We start from the raw sequence: 19,519 nt of genomic DNA on the forward strand, positions 1-19,519 counted from the left end.
ATAGCTATACATGATCAGATCACTAATAGTAATATTTGTACAAAGGGATGTTCTCTAAATATATTTGTTCTTAATTGATTAGTACAGTTCTTTCTAAGCTTTTACTAAAGAAAATTAACTTTTTTTTTAAAGATTTTATTTACTTATTTGACAGAGAGAGATCACAAGTAGGCAGAGAGGCAGGTAGAGAGAGAGGAGGAAACAGGCTCCCCTCTGAGCATAGAGCCCAATGCAGGGCTCGATCCCAGGACCCTAGGATCATGACCTGAGCTGAAGGCAGAGGCTTTAACCCACTGAGCCACCCAGGCACACCCCTAGAAGTTTCTTTTTAAAGAAACCTTTCATTGATGCATAATAAACCTAAAGTCCTAAAAGTTGTGCTCTGAACATATACTGTGAAACCAACACACAGGCCTAGAAAAATTTTGCCAGAACACGAGAAGCCCCATTATGCCTCCTATTCAGAACTTCCCCTCGCCCTTACTAAATGTATCCATTATGTCAAAAGCTAGTTTTGCCTGTTTGTGAACTTTACATAAATGAAATCATACATTTAGTATTTAGTTTCTTTTCTTCATACTGTTGCAAATAGCACTAGTTATGTTTTCTTATAGTGTCTTATAACTATTGCACTGTTTTTTCCCACTGTATTGTGATAGACATGTGGGTTGATTCTAGTTTGAGACTATTTTGAATAGCATTAATTTCCTATAGAAGGCTTTTCTGTATCCCAATGTATTGCTTTTCTGTTCAACACATATCTACAATTGCTGGAGATGCAAGTGTTCTTTTTCAGTAAATACTGCCAAATAATTATCCAAAAGGTTGAAAGTTTTACTATGAGTTGTCAGTTACTCTACTTTCTTGTCAATACTAAGTATATTCAGTTCTTCATTTTAACCATCTGACAGATACGTAATACCCCATTGCAGTTTTAATTCACATTTCCATGACAATTCGTGATGCTGAGTGCTTTTTCAGATGTCCATTGACAATATCACTTCTTTTGTGAAGGGTTTGCAGTTTAGATATGAGCCCACTGCTGGCTTCACACACACACACACACATATATATATTTACATATTTTACTTTTAATAATTCTAAGTGTATTGAAAAGTCCAAAGTTTGTAGTTTTCCTTATTTTGCACATTTGAGAGTAAACTGTGGACCTGAAGTTCCAAAACCATATTTTGGGTTAAAAACAATGCAAGTCTCCCATATAACCCTAATACAACTTTCAAAATCAGGAAACTAAAGTTGATGCTTTAGGACCCCACAATCCTCATTTCTATTAATGTTTCACCAAAAGTCCCCATGATATTCAGTTCAGAATCCAGTTTAAACCCATAAGCACATGTTGCAAGAAGTTGTCTCCTTAATCTATTTCAGTCTGGAATTGTTCCTCAGCCTTTCCTTGACTTCCATGACCCTGCCACTCTTGAAGATATATGTTGGATATTTGTAAAATGTCTCTCGATGTGGGTCTGTCTGGTATTTCCTCATGATTAGATTCAGGTTATGTATCTGCCCCCCCCCACCCCTCAAAGATATTAAGTAATCTCTATCCCCAACTTGGGGTTTGAATTTACAACCCTGAGATCAAGAGTCAAATGTTCCACCAACTGAGCCAGCCAGGCACCCTGAGGTTGTGCATCTTTGAAAGGAGTATCACAGAATGCTTTTTCTTCTCATTGTATTCTATTGGATGACAATTCCAATCTGCCCATTATGGGTGTTCACTTTTTTTGCGGGGGGGGGGTGTGTGTGTGTTCACTTTGATTACTTAAGAGTGCCTGTCAGACTCTTCTACCACAAAATTATTTTTCTTTTATTTTTAAAAAAGATGTTTATATTTGAGGGGCGCCTGGGTGGCTCAGTGGGTTAAAGCCTCGGCCTTCGGCTCAGGTCATGATCCCAGGGTCCTGGGATCGAGCCCCGCATCGGGCTCTCTGCTCAGCACGGAGCCTGCTTCCCTTCCTCTCTCCCTGCCTACTTGTGATCTCTGTCTGTCAAATAAATAAATAAAATCATAAAAAAAAAGATGTTATATTTGAGAATGCACAAGCAGCAGGGAAGGGGCAGAGTCACTGCTGAGCATGGAGCCTAATGCAGGGCTCTATTCCAGGACCCTGGGATATGACCTAAGCTGAAGGCAGACACTTAACCAACTGAGCCACCCAGGCATCCCCACCATAAAATTATTTTAATAGCATTTGTAATTTTTTAAAAAAGGTTTTATTTATTTGAGAGAGAGAGCCTAAGCACAAGCAGGGGGAGTGGCAGGCAGAGGGAGAAGCAGACTCCCTGATGAGACGGAGCCTGATGTGGGACTCGATCCCAGGCAGACAACTGACTGAGCCACCCAGGAGCTCTTTAACATCATTTGTAACTAAGAAATATTTCAAAGGCAGACTCTTTGAAACCTTATAACTATTCGTCAAGTTTTCAATGGTATTTATATATTATTATGAAATCAGGCATTCAATTACTTTCATAGGTCACAATCTATTGTATCATTGATTTTGTTTTTCAAATTGTCTAATGATGGGATTCTTTACTCTTCACCTAACTCCATCAATCTTTGAGCAATTTCTTATTTTCTAATGGAGTGGTATATTTCAGTCTCATCTCCTACTTCTCCTGCTTGGCTCTCCAATCAGCCATTTCTCCAGAGTCCTGGTTCTTAATAAAAAATGTGGTTTAAGGGGCACCTGGGTGGCTCAGTGGGTTAAGCCTCTGCCTTCAGCTCAGGTCATGGTCTCAGGGTCCTGGGATTGAGCCCCGCATTGGGCCCTCTGCTCAGCAGGGAGCCTGCTTCCCACTCTCTCTGCCTGCCTCTCTGCCTACTTGTGATCTCTCTCTCAAATAAATAAATAAATAAAATCTTATTTTAAAAAGATTTTATTTATTTGAGAGAGAGGCAACGAGAGAGAGAGCATGAGAGGAGAAAGGTCAGTGGGAGAAGCAGACTCCCCGCTGAGCAGGGATCCTGATGTGGGACTCAATCCTGGGACTCCAGGATCATGACCTGAGTCAAAGGCAGTCACTTAACAAACTGAGCCACCCAGGCACCCTAAATAAATAAAATCTTTTTTAAAAATGTGGTTTAGGGGTACCTGGGTGGCTCAGTTGGTTAAGAGTCTGCCTTCAGCTCAGGTTGTGATCCTGGGGTCCTGGGATCCAGCCCCATCAGGCTCCCTGCTCAAGAGGAGTCTGTTTCTCCCTCTACCCTTTCCCTGGCTCATGCTCTCCCTCATAAAATCTTTCTTTTAAAAAAAAATGTGATTTGGTGGAGCTCCTGGGTGGCTCAGTTGGTTGAATAACCAACTCTTGGTTTCTGCTCAGGTCATGGTCTCAGCATAATGGGACTGAGCCCTTCATTGGACTCCTTATTCAGCAGGGAGCCTGCTTCTACCTCTCCCTCTCCCACTCCCTGCTTATATTCTCTCCCTGTCAAATAATTAAAAAAAGAAGAAAGAAAGAAAGAAAGAAAGAAAGAAAGAAAGAAAGAAAGAAAGAAAGAAAGAAAGAAAGAAAGAAAAAGAAAGGAAGAAAGAAAGGAAGAAAGAAAGAAAGTCTTAAAAGAAATTAGGAGTCTCACATTCTCTGAAGAGAATGTAAGTTACACCCACTTTGGAAAGGACAGGCAAGCATAATATGTGACCTCTGTGGACCAAGGTTTTAAGTGACAGAAACACCTGCCTCCCAAGCTAGTGTTATCAGATTTGACCCATCCGAGCACCCCAGCAGGGGAAGTTCAGAGGTTCAGAGAACACCAGGTTCCTCCTCTGGCCAAAACCAGAGCGTCCTTCTCAGAAAATGAGTTGGTATACATGACCCCTGAACCTACCAGGAGTGTGTACTTTTCCACCAGGATTTTAAACTAGGCAGGGGAACTTTCTGCAGAGTTCACAGAATTCACTGGACATCCCAAGAAGAAAAATAATCCTAAGAGCAGTTCTTACATTTTTCTATCAAAAATTCTGGGGGCACCAGGGTTGCTCAGAGGGTTAACTAAGCCTCCGCCTTCGGCTCCGGTCAAGGTCTCAGGGTCCTGGGATCAAGGCCAGCATCAGGCTCTCTGCTCAGCAGGGATCCTGCTTCCCACTCTCTCTGCCTGCCTCTCTGCCTACTTGTGATCCCTCTCCCTGTGTCAAATAAATAAAATCTTTTTTAAAAATTCTGATTTTCAGGGGCGCCTGGGTGGCTCAGTGGGTTAAAGCCTCTGCCTTCAGCTCAGGTCATGGTCTCAGGGTCCTGGGATCAAGCCCCGCACTGGGTCTCTGCTCAGCAGGGAGCCTGCTTCCCTCCCTCTCTCTCTCTTGTGATCTGTCAAGTAAATTTTTAAAATCTTAAAAAAAAAAAATTCTTTCAGACCCCTAAAACATTTTATGCAAAAATTTAACTGTTTTCCTTTTTGATTTATAACATTTTAAGTTCATTATTCATCTTCACAGGTTTGTCATAAATGCTCTCAAGTTCTGCAGCGAATGTTAGCTCTATTCAACACAGTGAGTACATCCACTTCTCGTACTTTAAAATTATTGTGCAGTACTGTCTTGGGTATTGATCCAAAGACTTAAGAGTTATAAAATTTCCAAGCAATTGCGCTACTTAGTTCACACTTTGTTTGTAATTATCCTGAAGTGGGCTTATAGGGAATGATCTACAGCAATTTTTTTTAAAGGCTGAGAATTTTTTGTAGTCCAAAATGGGTGAATTTTAATTGTTACAAGGTTATCTGCTAGTAACATCTGTCCGATGTCTGACATATAAAATTACATCACTCTACTCATTTTAAAGTAGGCTCCGTTGGGCACCTGGGTGCCTCAGTGGGTTAAGCCTCTGCCTTCAGCTCAGGTCATGATCTCAGGGTCCTGGGATGGAGGCCCGCATCCGGCTCTGCTCAGCAGGGAGCCTGCTTCCTGCCCTCCCCACCCCCGCCTGCCTCTCTTCCTACTTGTGACCTGTCAAATAGTCTTTTAAAAAATAACTAAAGTAGGCCCCATGCCCAGCGTCGGGCTTCAACTCAGGACCCTGAGCTGAGAGGAAGAGTCTGATCGATGCTTGACCAAAGCACCCATGTGCCCTTCCTCTATTCTTTATCTATAATTTTAACCGCCTACTCAAGCACCTGAATGTTATGCATGAATCTCCAACGATAGCCAATGATGGATATAAGTTTTAGGTTGGAGTTTTTTCCCTGCAACACATTGACAACTTTACGGTCTTCCTTTTGTTAAAATAAGACATGTGCCATCTACCTGATCTCTGTCCCTTTGTGAATGAGCTCTCTAGCCTTTAGATTTTCTTTGATGTTATTTTATGTACAACACATCTAGGTGTAGTTTCCTTGTCTTTTCTTTTTAGCACCTGATAAACTAATCCAACGGAGGTCCTTCATCTTTAATTCTAGTTAAGAGTCCATACTATTTAATCCAGTGCAGTTTACCTGGTTCTTCTTGGTAACTGTACTCCCGCTTCATGTTTCCAACTCACTCTCTTATATAATGAACAAGATAGATCACAGTACACCCCACCACATGGAGTTATGACAGGCCCACAGATTGGGAAGGGAGAAGGGAGAGGTGAGGGACATTCATTCTTTTTTTTAATTTTATTTTATTTTATTTTATTTTATTTTTTTTAAACATATATTTTTATCCCCAGGGGTACAGGTCTGTGAATCCACACACTTCACAGCACTCACCATAGCACACACCCTCCCAATGTCCACAACCCCACCTCCCTCCTCCCAACGCCCCTTCCCCCATCAACCCTCAGCTTGTTCTGTGAGATCAAGAGTCACCTATGGTTTGTCTCCCTCCCAATCCCACCCCGTCCCACCTACTCTTCTCCTACCCCCCCAACCCCCCATGCTGCATCTCCTCTCCCTCGTATCAAGGAGACCACATGATAGTTGTCTTTTTCCGATTGACTTATTTCGCTAAGCATGATACCCTCTAGTTCCATCCACATCGTCGCAAATGGCAAGATTTCATTTCTTTTTTTTTTTTTTTAAAGATTTTATTTATTTATTTGACAGAGAGAGATCACAAGTAGGCAGAGAGGCAGGCAGAGAGAGAGAGGAAGGGAAGCAGGCTCCCCGCTGAGCAGAGAGCCTGATGCGGGGCTCGATCCCAGGACCCTGAGACCATGACCTGAGACGAAGGCAGAGGCTTAACCCACTGAGCCACCCAGGCGCCCCAAGATTTCATTTCTTTTGATGGCTGCATAGTATTCCATTGTGTATATATACCACATCTTCTTTATCCATTCATCTGTTGATAGACACCTAGGTTCTTTCCATAGTTTGGCTATTGTGGACATTGCTGCTATAAACATTCGGGTGCACATGCCCCTTTGGATCACTATGTTTGTATCTTTAGGGTAAATATCCAGTAGTGCAATTGCTGGGTCATAGGGTAGTTCTATTTTCAACATCTTGAGGAACCTCCATGCTGTTTTCCAGAGTGGTTGCACCAGCTTGCATTCCCACCAACAGTGTAGGAGGGTTCCCCTTTCTCCGCATCCTCGCCAGCATCTGTCATTTCCTGACTTGTTAATTTTAGCCATTCTGACTGGTGTGAGGTGATATCTCATTGTGGTTTTGATTTGTATTTCCCTGATGCCAAGTGATATGGAGCACTTTTTCATGTGTCTGTTGGCCATCTGGATTTCTTCTTTGCAGAAATATCTGTTCATGTCCTCTGCCCATTTCTTGATTGGATTATTTGTTCTTTGGGTGTTGAGTTTGCTAAGTTCTTTATAGATTTTGGACACTAGCCCTTTATCTGATATGTTGTTTGCAAATATCTTCTCCCATTCTGTCAGTTGTCTTTTGGTTTTGTTAACTGTTTCCTTTGCTGTGCAAAAGCTTTTGATCTTGATAAAATCCCAATAGTTCATTTTTGCCCTTGCTTCCCTTGCCTTTGGCGATGTCCCTGTGGCTGAGGTCGAAGAGGTTGCTGCCTGTGTTCTCCTCAAGTATTTGGATGGATTCCTTTCTCACATTGAGGTTCTTCATCCATTTTGAGTCTACTTTCGTGTGGGGTGTAAGGAAATGATCCAATTTCATTTTTCTGCATGTGGCTGTCCAATTTTCCCAACACCATTTATTGAAGAGGCTGTCTTTTTTCCATTGGACATTCTTTCCTGCTTTGTCGAAGATTAGTTGACCATAGAGTTGAGGGTCTATTTCTGGGCTCTCTATTCTGTTCCATTGAGCTATGTGTCTGTTTTTGTGCCAGTACCATGCTGTCTTGATGATGACAGCTTTGTAATAGAGCTTGAAGTCCGGGATTGTGATGCCACCAACTTTGGCTTTCTTTTTCAATATTCCTTTGGCTATTCAAGGTCTTTTCTGGTTCCATATAAATTTTAGGATTATTTGTTCCATTTCTTTGAAAAAAATGGATGGTACTTTGATAGGAATTGCATTAAATGTGTAGATTGCTTTAGGTAGCATAGACATTTTCACAATACTTGTTCCTCCAATCCATGAGCATGGAATGCTTTTCCATTTCTTTGTGTCTTCCTCAATTTCTTTCATGAGTACTTTATAGTTTTCTGACTATAGATTCTTTGCCTCTTTGGTTAGGTTTATTCCTAGGTATCTTATAGTTTGGGGTGCAATTATAAATGGGATTGACTCTTTCTCTTTCTTCTGTCTTGTTGTTGGTGTATAGAAATGCAACTGATTTCTGTGCATTGATTTTATATCCTGACACTTTACTGAATTCCTGTACAAGTTCTAGCAGTTTTGGAGTCTTTTGGGTTTTCCACATATAGTATCATATCATCTGCGAAGAGTGATAGTTTGACTTCTTCTTTGCCGATATGGATGCCTTTAATTTCCTTTTGTTGTCTGATTGCTGAGGCTAGGACTTCTAGTACTATGTTGAATAGCAGTGGTGATAATGGACATCCCTGCCGTGTTCCTGACCTTAGTGGAAAAGCTTTCAGTTTTTCTCCATTGAGAATGATATTTGCAGTGGGTTTTTCATAGATGGCTTTGATAATATTGAGGTATGTGCCCTCTATCCCTACACTTTGAAGAGTTTTGATCAGGAAGGGATGCTGTACTTTATCAAATGCTTTTTCAGCATCTATTGAGAGTACCATATGGTTCTTGTTCTTTCTTTTATTAATGTGTTGTATCACATTGATTGATTTGCAGATGTTGAACCAACCTTGCAGCCCTGGAATAAATCCCACTTGGTCATGGTGAATAATCCTTTTAATGTACTGTTGAATCCTATTGGCTAGTATTTTGGTGAGAATTTTTGCATCTGTGTTCATCAAGGATATTGGTCTGTAGTTCTCTTTTTTGATGGGATCCTTGTCTGGTTTTGGGATCAAGGTGATGCTGGCCTCAATGAGTTTGGAAGTTTTCCTTCCATTTCTATTTTTTGGAACAGTTTCAGGAGAATAGGAATTAGTTCTTCTTTAAATGTTTGGTAGAATTCCCCCGGGAAGCCGTCTGGCCCTGGGCTTTTGTTTGTTTGGAGATTTTGGATGATGGTTTCAATCTCCTTACCAGTTATGGGTCTGTTCAGGCTCTCTATTTCTTCCTGGTTCAGTTGTGGTAGTTTATATGTCACTAGAAATGCATCCATTTCTTCCAGATTGTCAAATTTGTTGGCGTAGAGTTGCTAATAGTATGTTCTTATAATTGTCTTTCTTTGGTGTTAGTTGTGATCTCTCCTCTTTCATTCATGATTTTATTTATTTGGGTCCTTTCTCTTTTCTTTTTGATAAGTCTGGCCAGGGGTTTATCAATCTTATTAATTCTTTCAAAGAACCAGCTCCTAGTTTTGTTGATTTGTTCTATTGTTTTTTGGATTCTATTTCATTGATTTCTGCTCTGATCTTTATGATTTCTCTTCTGCTGCTGGGTTTAGGGTTTCTTTCTTGTTCCTTCTCCAGCTCCTTTAGGTGTAGGGTTAGGTTGTGTACCTGAGACCTTTCTTGTTTCTTGAGAAAGGCTTGTACTGCTATATATTTTCCTCTCACGACTGCCTTTGTTGTGTCCCACAGATTTTGAACTGTTGTATTTTCATTATCATTTGTTTCCATGAATTTTTTCAATTCTTCTTTAATTTCCTGGTTGACCCATTCATTCTTTAGAAGGATGCTGTTTAGTCTCCATGTATTTGGGTTCTTTCCAAATTTCCTCTTGTGATTGAGTTCTAGCTTCAGAGCATTGTGGTCTGAAAATATGCAGGGAACGATCCCAATCTTTTGATACCGGTTGAGACCTGATTTAGGACCCAGGATGTGATCTATTCTGGAGAATGTTCCATGTGCACTAGAGAAGAATGTGTATTCTGTTACTTTGGGATGAAATGTTCTGAATATATCTGTGATGTCCATCTGGTCCAGTGTGTCATTTAAGGCCTTTATTTCCTTGTTGATCTTTTGCTTGGATGATCTGTCCATTTCAGTGAGGGGAGTGTTAAAGTCCCCTACTATTATTGTATTATTGTTGATGTGTTTCTTTGATTTTGTTATTAATTGGTTTATATAGTTGGCTGCTCCCACGTTAGGGGCATAGATATTTACAACTGTTAGATCTTCTTGTTGGACAGATCCTTTGAGTATGATATAGTGTCCTTCCTCATCTCTTATTATAGTCTTTGGCTTAAAATCTAATTGATCTGATATAAGGATTGCCACTCCTGCTTTCTTCTGATGTCCATTAGCATGGTAAATTCTTTTCCACCCCCTCACTTTAAATCTGGAGGTGCCTTCGGGTTTAAAATGAGTTTCTTGTAGGCAACATATAGATGGGTTTTGTTTTTTTATCCATTCTGATACCCTGTGTCTTTTGATTTGGGCATTTAGCCCATTAACACTCAGGGTAACTATTGAGAGATATGAATTTAGTGCCATTGTATTGCCTTTAAGGTGACTGTTATTGTATATTGTCTCTGTTCCTTTCTGATCTACTACTTTTAGGGTCTCTCTTTGCTTAGAGGACCCTTCAATATTTCCTGTAGAGCTGGTTTGGTGTTTGCAAATTCTTTCAGCTTTTGTTTGTCCTGGAAGCTTTTAATCTCCTTCTATTTTCAATGATAGCCTAGCTGGATATAGTATTCTTGGCTGCATGTTTTTCTCGTTTAGTGCTCTGAATATATCATGCCAGTTCTTTCTGGCCTGCCAGGTCTCTGTGGATAAGTCTGCTGCCAATCTAATATTCACCTATTTTTGTCTTTATATTTGAAGTGCATTTTTTTCTAATTTCTAATTTTTAAATTTCTAGTTTCTATATCATATGATCTCCCCAATATGAGGAAGTGGAGATGCAACGGGGGGGGTGTGTGGTTAGGGGGGTAGGAAAAGAATAAATGAAACAAGACGTGACGGGGAGGGAGACAAACCAAAAGAGACTCCCAATGTCACAAAACAAACTGAGGGCTGCCGGGGGGAGGGGTGTAGGGAGAGGGTGGTGGGGCCACGGACATTGGGGAGGGCATGCGCCATGGTGAGCGCCGTGAAGTGTGCAAACCTAGCGATTCACAGACCTGTACCCCTGGGGCCAATAATACACTATATGTTTATTAAAAAATTAAAATTAAAAAAAAAAAACTTCTAGTTTCTATATTTCTTCTGAACTTGTGGCTTATAGTAGCATACCAACTTTGTAAATCAGTTATTTTAGATGAAGAATCACCATTTTCTAAATAATATACTACCATGTGTGATTCTGGGGACAAGGTAGGGAGGGCAAAGCAAAGAAAAGAAATATACCTTAAATAAAACCATTAATGTAATTTTATATAATACAAGTTGAATAATGCGTAAATGACTAATGTGTGATTTTATTTCCTATTACACAAATATTAATCAAGCAGCCAGTTGTCAGAAGCCAAGCACTCTAAGACAAATTCTCTTGAGGATAGTTTCTTAGATTTTTAGTGTATCTAAGAATTGACTGCACAGTTTATTAAAAATGCAGATTTTCAGGCGAAACTCTAGATTTTAATTTAGGAGGAATCTGCAAATTACTAACCAACCCAGTGACCCTGATAAGAGACAAAGAGATTACTGTGGAGTTCAGCATAACCTTTTTTCTTATTTTAACTGGATAAATGGATGATGGGTATGACAGAATGAGCCTTATTAGACAATCCAAGTAGAGGCAGGAATAAACCAAGGTGTTTTAGCCTAGCTTAAGAGGTTCAGATTAGAAAAGGCCTCTGGTATCAAGCTAAAAACCTGTGATTAGAATCTGGAAACCATCTAAGGTTTCAGAGTAGGGGAATAATGTTGATTGGATGGGATGAGTTGTAAATTGGAAAGCCTGTGAGAAGGTGTAGAATAAGGTGATAAAGGTAAGCATCGAGGAGGAGGTACAGACAATACAAGATAAAATATCAGAAGTCATGCTGGTAAAAAATATTGAACTTCCCTTCACATACTTAAAAATAGGAAGTTAATATTAATTACATTAAAAACATTCATTAGGGGCGCCTGGGTGGCTCAGTGGGTTAAAGCCTCTGCCTTCGGCTCAGGTCATGATCCCAGGGTCCTGGGATCAGGCCCCGCATCGGGCTCTTTGCTTAGCGGGGAGCCTGCTTCCTCCTCTCTCTCTCTTTGCCTGCTTCTCTGCCTACTTGTGATCTCTGTCAGATAAATGGATAAAATCTTTAAAAAAAAAAAAAATTCATTAAAAACATAATAACAGCGACAATAGCAATAACAATAATAAAAATAGTAAGAATAAAATAATTTTTAACAGGTCTTTCCGATGTTTACTTGCATCATTCTTAAAAGTCCATAGGAGCTCAAGAGCAGTTTGTATTGACTTCTTTCAATGGTGTTTTGAGAGGAAAATTTTTTGCTTTCATGAAGAAAAGCCTTTGAAGGATCAAAATGTTTGATACCAAGAACTTTATTCAATTCCTCCTGAAGTTTTGTCTCATTTTGTTTTCTTTTAGCAAGATGAGAGCGGAGTTTTGACACCTCCGATTTGAGTTGGCTGTTTTCATCTTTGTTTCACAACATGCTTGATATTTTGCTTTAGATTTTGATGACCCAGTAATTTAGCATACGAATCTCTTAGTTTATTTAGTTGTTCCTGAGCTTCACCATGTTCATTCAACAAAGCCTGTTTCTCTGCTTCAAATGCATCCAGTTGTAGCTGAAAAGGTTTTATTATATAGTTCTTCATAAAGGAGACGCCACTTATTTATTTCCTCAGTTAACTCTGCCACTGTGTTTTCTTTTCCAGCTTTTCTTGCTTCTTCCTCTTCGAGTTGTTTCTTGAAATCCTCACCTTGTTGCTTGAGTTGGTTCTGCAAATCAGTTATTGTTTTAAGAGAGGAGACTGTGATTTCTTTAATTTCTGCCTCTTTAAGTGCTGACTTGGTCTGCAGATCTAGAAGCATCCTTGCATATTCTTGATTTGCATTCTCAGTTGCCAATATCTGATGATGAATGTCCTCTGCACTTTTCTCGGCCTTGGCCACTTTTTCCTGAAGTGATGAATTCTCCAGCTTAAGATCTTCTATCTCACTAGCTGTTAATGCTTTATAACTTTCAAACTGAGCAGTAACGTCTCCAAGGTTTTGCACTGTACTATCATATTTCTCCTGTAAAAGCAGGGTAGTCTGACTGAGAGTAGCATTCATTTTTTCCAGTTCAGCTTCTTTCCCTCTCAGCTTTTCTTCTAGGAGTTTCAGTTCTTCAGCTCGAGATTTTGTTTCCTCTTCCAACTGACTAGCCTTTCAACTTGTTCCTCCTTTTGCTGTAATTTATCTAGTTCATCCAGTGCTTGCTTTAATTCTTCCTCAAAGAGATTCCTCTCTTTCATCATTTCCTCTTGAAAAGAACATAGCTTCTGTTGAAGACTGGAGGACAATTTCTTCTCTTGTTGCAGAAGTGAATCAATCTATAATTCTTTTTGTTGTAGTTTTTCATGTTCCTGTTTTTCAAGAGTAAGTTTCTCCTTTAAGTTTTGCATTTCAGAATTTAGAGTTTCATTCCGTACTCTATCCCTCTTGACAAGGTCTTCTTTTTCTTTCTCGAGCAGCTGACACTTAGCATTCAGGTCTTCTACTTGTTTAGAAAGTAAAACATTTTCCTCAAGAGACTGCTTAAGGCTTACAACTTCGTGATTCTTCTCTTTCAAATTTTCCTCTAACTGGGCAACATCTAGCTTGTATTTTTCCACTTGATCTGATGCACAACTAACTTCTTCGATGTATTCTAAGAGTTCTTCTGTTTCAAATTTTTCGTCTTTTCCTTCTCTATTGAAAACAGTTTCCCCTCAAGTTGTGCTATTTTCCCCTGAGACTCCTCAAGATTCTTCTGAGTGACCTGTAGCTTCACCTCCATGCCTTCCTGTTTAGCCATACTTATCTTTATTTCTCTTTTGTTTCTAAGTTTCATTAACTCAAGGCTTAGAAGTCTCATAGTCTTCTGGTTATTATCTTCAGAAAACTTTGATTTTAGTAGTTCATTAGTCCTGGTTAACTCAATAAGCTGTTTTTCTAGTGAAGCATTACTTGCAGAGAGAGGTTTTTTCCCTGACTGTAGCATTTAGCTTGGCCTCCATTTTTTCCAACTCAGCTTCCAGATCCTGGATCCGCTTGTCCTGAGCGCCATGTTCTTGCACAAGAACACGAATCTCTTTTTCTAATATCTTCAAATCTTTATCAATCTTTTGAGATTCCCTCTTTAATCCCAAAGTCTTAACTTTTCTTGCTGAAGCAGGCAGGGTAGTATCTTTGTCAACATTAAGATTTTGTTGAGATTTTTTGTTTTTTAAATCTTTGTGATTTCTGAAAGGACACTGGTCCTTTCAATACTTCTTAAGTCTTAACATCATAAGCACCTGGAGGTGGTGCACAACCGGAAGGGTCATTGAATCGTTTCAAGGGCACCTTAGGAAAAGACATGTTGACGATCAGCTCCACAAACAGAAGGTCACTATCTCCCCTCCGCAACTTTGTGCCGCTTATTACAGCCTACTTGCTCCAAATTCAAACCTCCCGGCTTATTCCGAGGGACATTCATTCTAAAGTGAACTGTGAGCTGAGGACTTGAATGCCAGGGAGCCAACCATGCAAATATCTGAGTAAGAATAAGACCAAATATCAAGTTTTAATAATAATCGATGAATTATGAATTTTGGATTACCTTTGGCACTGCTGATGCCTCTGTTAGAGTCCACTCAAATCTCGAAACTTCCCATTCTCTCCCAAGGAAGCATTAAACCAGTATTGTGCCAAGCTGTATGAAATTCTAGTATCACTTCGCTTTTACACCCTAGTACTTGTACAAAAAGGATTCAATGAAAGGTGGAGAAACAAGGACAGATACAACCTTGGGATTGAGAGAAATAGGGTAAAGCCAACCCCCCTGCACCCAATGCTCCCAGATGAGTCTGCACCTTGTTCTGCAGCACAAAGTAGTCAGTCCCAGATCTCATTTTGATAAAACATTAAAATAGGACTCATCTCATATCTTACAAGTAATCAGAGAAATAAACTTAAGGGTTGGGGGCAACAAAGCACACAATCCTTATTTAAAATCCAGTAAAAATGGTACACAGAATAAGAGGAAGGCAAGATAAACATTAACAGACCTCTTCTCACCAGAGGTTTTCTTACTATTTATTTCATCTATACTGGAAGAAGTGCTTTATTAATTTAAAATGTCCCAAACTTCATTATTCACATGCTTGGCAAAGATTTTTGCAGTGTAGAATTAATTAGTTCATGGTGATAAAGATTACACAAGTGGTTACCCTGGGGTAGGGCTTAATTAGGAGGAACAGAGAGCCTTCAGAGATGCTAGCTGTAACACAGGCAGTTACGGTGGATATACGTGTACAACTAAGCACTTGATTGTATACTCTTCTGAATAGAAGTTATACACCCATAAAAAGTAAAGAAATCTGTCATGTTTCTCTAACGACTATGCTATTTTTATATTTCATTAAAGAACTTATTAAAGCTAGAAAAGGAATGAAACCTGAATCTGACCACCTTAGGTGGGTAAGTGGTCACAGAGTACTGAGTATGGAGAGAGGCAGGCATACTTTATAAATTTCTTCAATACGCAGAGAAGAGGAGCAGCTCACATAATTTCCCCACATACCTCTAAGAGACTTCTCTTCAAATGGTGATATTCAACCAAGCCAGTGATGGATATTAAGTAATAAGACTCAGGAATAAACAAAGATTCAGAGGTGTGACTTGGGGGTCAATCTGCTGATTGATATGGTTAGCGCACAGATTTGTGAAAGAGAAATTAGGAAAAAAATCTATGCTTTTGTTTCTCATGATGGACTCTGCAGATATAGCTCATGAATTGGAGCTAAAGATTTTATTCATGTATTTTAGAGAGAGAGAACATGAGGTTGGTAGTTGGGGGAGAGGGAGTGGGAGAAGCAGACTCCCTGCTGAGCAGACAGCCAGCATGGGGCTTGATCCCAGGACCTCAGGATTAAGACCTGAGACAAAACAAAGAGTTGGGACACTTAACCGACTGAGCCACCCAGGTGCCCCAAACTTCACTAGATTTTGACAAGTTACGTGTTCTCTGAACATAACAGTAATGGTAGTAAATCAAGTCATGACAATAAGTGATTCCAAAGTACTGAAGTGCAAAGGAGATTTAGAAGATTTTTATTCTTAAGTATGATTCCTTGGGCTTAATTTGGTAACCATAATTGATGGTGAAGTAAAAAAGTACACTATGTTATTTGTGGAAATGTACTGGCTAATATAACAAATAGGATCACAAAAACTTACCTGCCATTAATTTAAAAAGAAGCTCAAAACCAAAATAATTGAGTATGGACCTTAAAACAGAAACACCTAATGTTGTGAATATAAGCATTACTGCTTTTTAGTCTTCTCATAAAGTATTACTTCAAACCGCTAAGACTAAAAAATCATATGTAACTGCCAAGACATTAGTGAAAGATGCCATCAAACATATTTGCACAGAAATGTTAAAATTCCAGGGCACCTCGCTGGCACAGTCAGTTAAGCATCTGAATCTTGGCTCCTGCTCAGGTCAGTCTCAACAGGCTGGCACACGAGTTCATAAACTCAGGTTTGGAACAGTTTGAGTTATCAGGCAACCAAGTAAGAATGTCAAGTAGTCAGCTGGAAGTGAGTTCAGGACAAAGATTCTGGCTAGAGATATAAATGAGTCATCTATTTAAAGCAATGAGGTAGGACCACCAAGGGAACCCCAAGCCTTGCTTGGGACATTCTAAAGTCTAGGGCTCAAAGACATAAGAAACAAATAGCTAAGGGGATTAAGAAAGGACCAGAGAAGTAGGAAGGAAAACCAGGTGATATGTTTGCTAGAAACTAGCAAACTACAGAAAATGCTTAGTGGAGGTTATACAACTATAGGAAAGGTTGCTTAAAGATCAAGCAAACTGGGATGCTGGGTGGCTCAGTCCGTTAAGCAGCTGCCTTCAGCTCAGGCCATGATCCCAGGATCCTGGGATTGAGTCCCACATCGGGCTCCCTTCTCAGCAGGGAGCCTGCTTCTCCCTCTGCCTCTGCCTGCCACTCTGCCTGCCTGCACTCTCTTTCTGACATATAAACTTTAAAAATTTAAAAAAAAAAAAAGAAAGAAAGAAAAAAAAGATCAAGCAAACTGAGGTGACAGTTAAGAAATGTTCCAATGGAAAGACAGGGATGACTAGAACAGGTTCAGAAAAAAAAGGAAGAGAACAACCACCACCAAAAAATTGCATACCTAAAACTTTCCAAGGAGTTTTCCTTAAGAGAAAGAAATGAGACACTTCTGTTGGTTCTAGCTAGGACAATATATCCACAGTAGCAGGAAAGAAGGATACATGGGCACAGATGCTGGGGGGAGGCGGTGGTTTATAGATGCTGTCTGGCAACTTTCAAGTTCTCTTCTAATTCTATTTCCTCAGTGCCAACAGGTAGCAAGGTGAGACAGGAGTTACTACAGATTTGAAGACAGAGAAATAGTCATTGGAGAAAATAGAACAGAGTAGGGAAACTTAGGAGGACTACTAAGCAACCAAGTTTGGGGATGTTTGGTCAGCATGATTGGCTGGTAAACATTCCCACTTAAAAAATACACCTCTCTGTAGTCTTTTCATCAGACTGAATATTCTCTCAAAATGGTTTTTCTTCTGAGTCCCAGCTCAATTACCCTATGGCAAGGATAATCTGATCTACATTGAATATAACATTTTCCCAAGAGACAAACCACCAACACAGAAATGGCTCAGGGAACATTCAGGAGCTCTCTTCCTCATAGTCTGATATACATACAGGGCCTAAATTGTTCCTATTTTGGTCTTTATGTTTATCTATCATATACCATAAATTTTACATTACTTATATTCCTACATTCTGTTTTCCTCACTCGGGTAATATTTACTCCTCCCCTACTATACATTTTCAAGGTCTCTTCTTCCTTGTTCTACTCTTTAGTTTTTTGCGTGATATACTACCACTTCTTTTATCAAGATCCTACAGTTTTTTCAAAAGCCTGCTCTGCAAGAACCAATGTCCAGTTGAAATCTTTATATGTGTGTACAATACTAATGAATAAAATCAAATCAACATAATGTTGAATCACAACGCCAGTCAAGATGTTTGCTATTATTTCACCTGAGCCATTATTTTTCTGAAAAAAAATAATTTGATGAGATCACCTTATAACAAACATTTATTTGGTAAACTATTTTATAGAAATAGACCCTAAAATCAAACAATTTCTTATTTAAACAACAGAAAGTATAATCCCAATCTTTCCCCCATCAAAGCCTACTCCATAACTGAAGTACCCCAAACCCATGAACTGTACTGCTAAAAGCGGGGAAAAAGATATTAAACTTCCACAGGAAGACTGTATAAATCTGGCAGTAGTTAAGTACACATCAGCCTGTACCCAAAAATATTACTGAGCCTGAAAAATTAACGGAAAATCTAAAGTTACTATGAATACTCTTTTGTTCTTAATAAGGCTCAGAGAATTACCACCTATTGATTATGCAATGGTACAAGAGTCATTATGTAAACTGATACAATCAAAAGGGTAAACTGGATAATCCAAATTTTAAAACCAATATAGGTAAATCACTAGATGTAAACAAGAACTTTAAAAGATAGTCTTTAGCTCCACTTTAAAACAAACATTCAGGACTGGAATCCTCAGAATTTTCTAGAATCTTGAAAATCCCCATCTTCTCTTTAATCGGTCCTGAGGCATTCATTTGATCTAAGAGAAAAATATATAAACAAGGATTTATTTTTTAAAAAAGTTACAAATCTAAAAAGGAATCTTAAAAGAGACGTCCAACATATTGTTATGAGAAGAGTCATCGGCCCAAAGCTTAAAAACCTACAGGAACGTGGGACACTTTATTCCTTAATCAATAGTCAACACAGCAAAAGTGAGAAAATAAAGCATACTCCTCTTATTACAATGAGAACTGGCCTCTAGGGAACAGATAAACATCAGTTTGCTAATCAAAATCACTTCTGAATTTAAGATACACAGGTTTAGAACACCAATTTAAAATTACATTCTGAGATGTTTTAAAAAACAAAACAAAACAGAGGCACCTGGGTGGCTCAGAGAGTTAAGCCTCTGCCTTCGGCTCAGGTCATGATCTCAGGGTCCTGGGATCAAGTCCCACATTGGGCTCTCTGTTCAGCAGGGAGCCTGCTTTCCCCCCTCCCTCTCTGCCTGCCTCTGTTTGCTTGTGATCTCTGTCATATAAATAAGTAAAAATCTTAAAAAAAAAAAAAAAAAAGCCCAATAGTGATTAGTTTAAAAGCTGGAAAGCAAGATACCATGAAAATTTATCTTCATACACACCCCTCACTGCTAATATGTGGTCTTTTATGTTTTTGTTAATGGAATCTCTACTGATTTTGAATGCCGTTACTCCAATTTCTTTGGATGTTGAAGCATCTTTGAATGTTAACTGCCATTTCTTTCCTGGTAACTGCCTGCTCAAGTTGTCCATTTTTCTTGCTGACTTAGTTATCTATATGTAATAAACACTTCCTGTCTGTTATGTGTTGTACATATTTCTGTGGTTTGTCTCTCATCTCTGCTCATGGTATCATCTCTATTTATATAAGTCTTTAATGTAATAAAATCTATCAATCTATTCATTTAATTTTGTACCTTAAGAATTATTTCCCTGTTCTAAAAATCATACAAATATATTCCTCTGTTCGAAATAAATCCATCAGAGAAAGACAATTATCATATGATCTCTCTGATATGAGGAATTTGAGAGGCAGGATGGGTGTGGTGGTGAGGAGGGAGGGAAAAAATGAAACAAGATGGGACCAGGGAGGGAGAAAAACCGTAAGAGCCTCTAAATCTCAGGAAACAAACTGAGGGTTGCTGGGGTGTGGGGGAAGGATAGGGTGGCTGGGCTGTGGACATCGGGGAGGGTATGTGCTATGGTGAGTGCTGTGAACTGTATAAGACTAATGATTCACAGACCTGTACCCCTGAAACAAATAATATATTATATGTTAACAAA

At 39.3% G+C, this 19,519-nt stretch overlaps 1 protein-coding gene and 1 pseudogene across 1 annotated transcript in view; both read right to left on the reverse strand.

The window, feature by feature from the left end:
• Positions 1–11,722: 11,722 nt before the first annotated feature.
• Positions 11,723–13,958, reverse strand: LOC116854245 (annotated as a pseudogene).
• Positions 13,959–17,664: 3,706 nt separating this feature from the next.
• Positions 17,665–19,519, reverse strand: part of HELLS (helicase, lymphoid specific) — a 40,255-nt gene continuing 38,400 nt past the window's right edge. Inside the window, exon 22 of the mRNA XM_032835958.1 lies at positions 17,665–18,234. Within this exon, the coding sequence (XP_032691849.1) occupies positions 18,140–18,234 (95 nt within the window). The 3' untranslated portion in view covers positions 17,665–18,139. The remainder of the gene's footprint in view (positions 18,235–19,519) is intronic.

Source organism: Lontra canadensis, unplaced genomic scaffold, assembly GCF_010015895.1.
Source record: "Lontra canadensis isolate GAN:19392208 unplaced genomic scaffold, GSC_riverotter_1.0 scaffold3, whole genome shotgun sequence".
In the NCBI taxonomy this organism is placed as follows: domain Eukaryota; kingdom Metazoa; phylum Chordata; class Mammalia; order Carnivora; family Mustelidae; genus Lontra; species Lontra canadensis.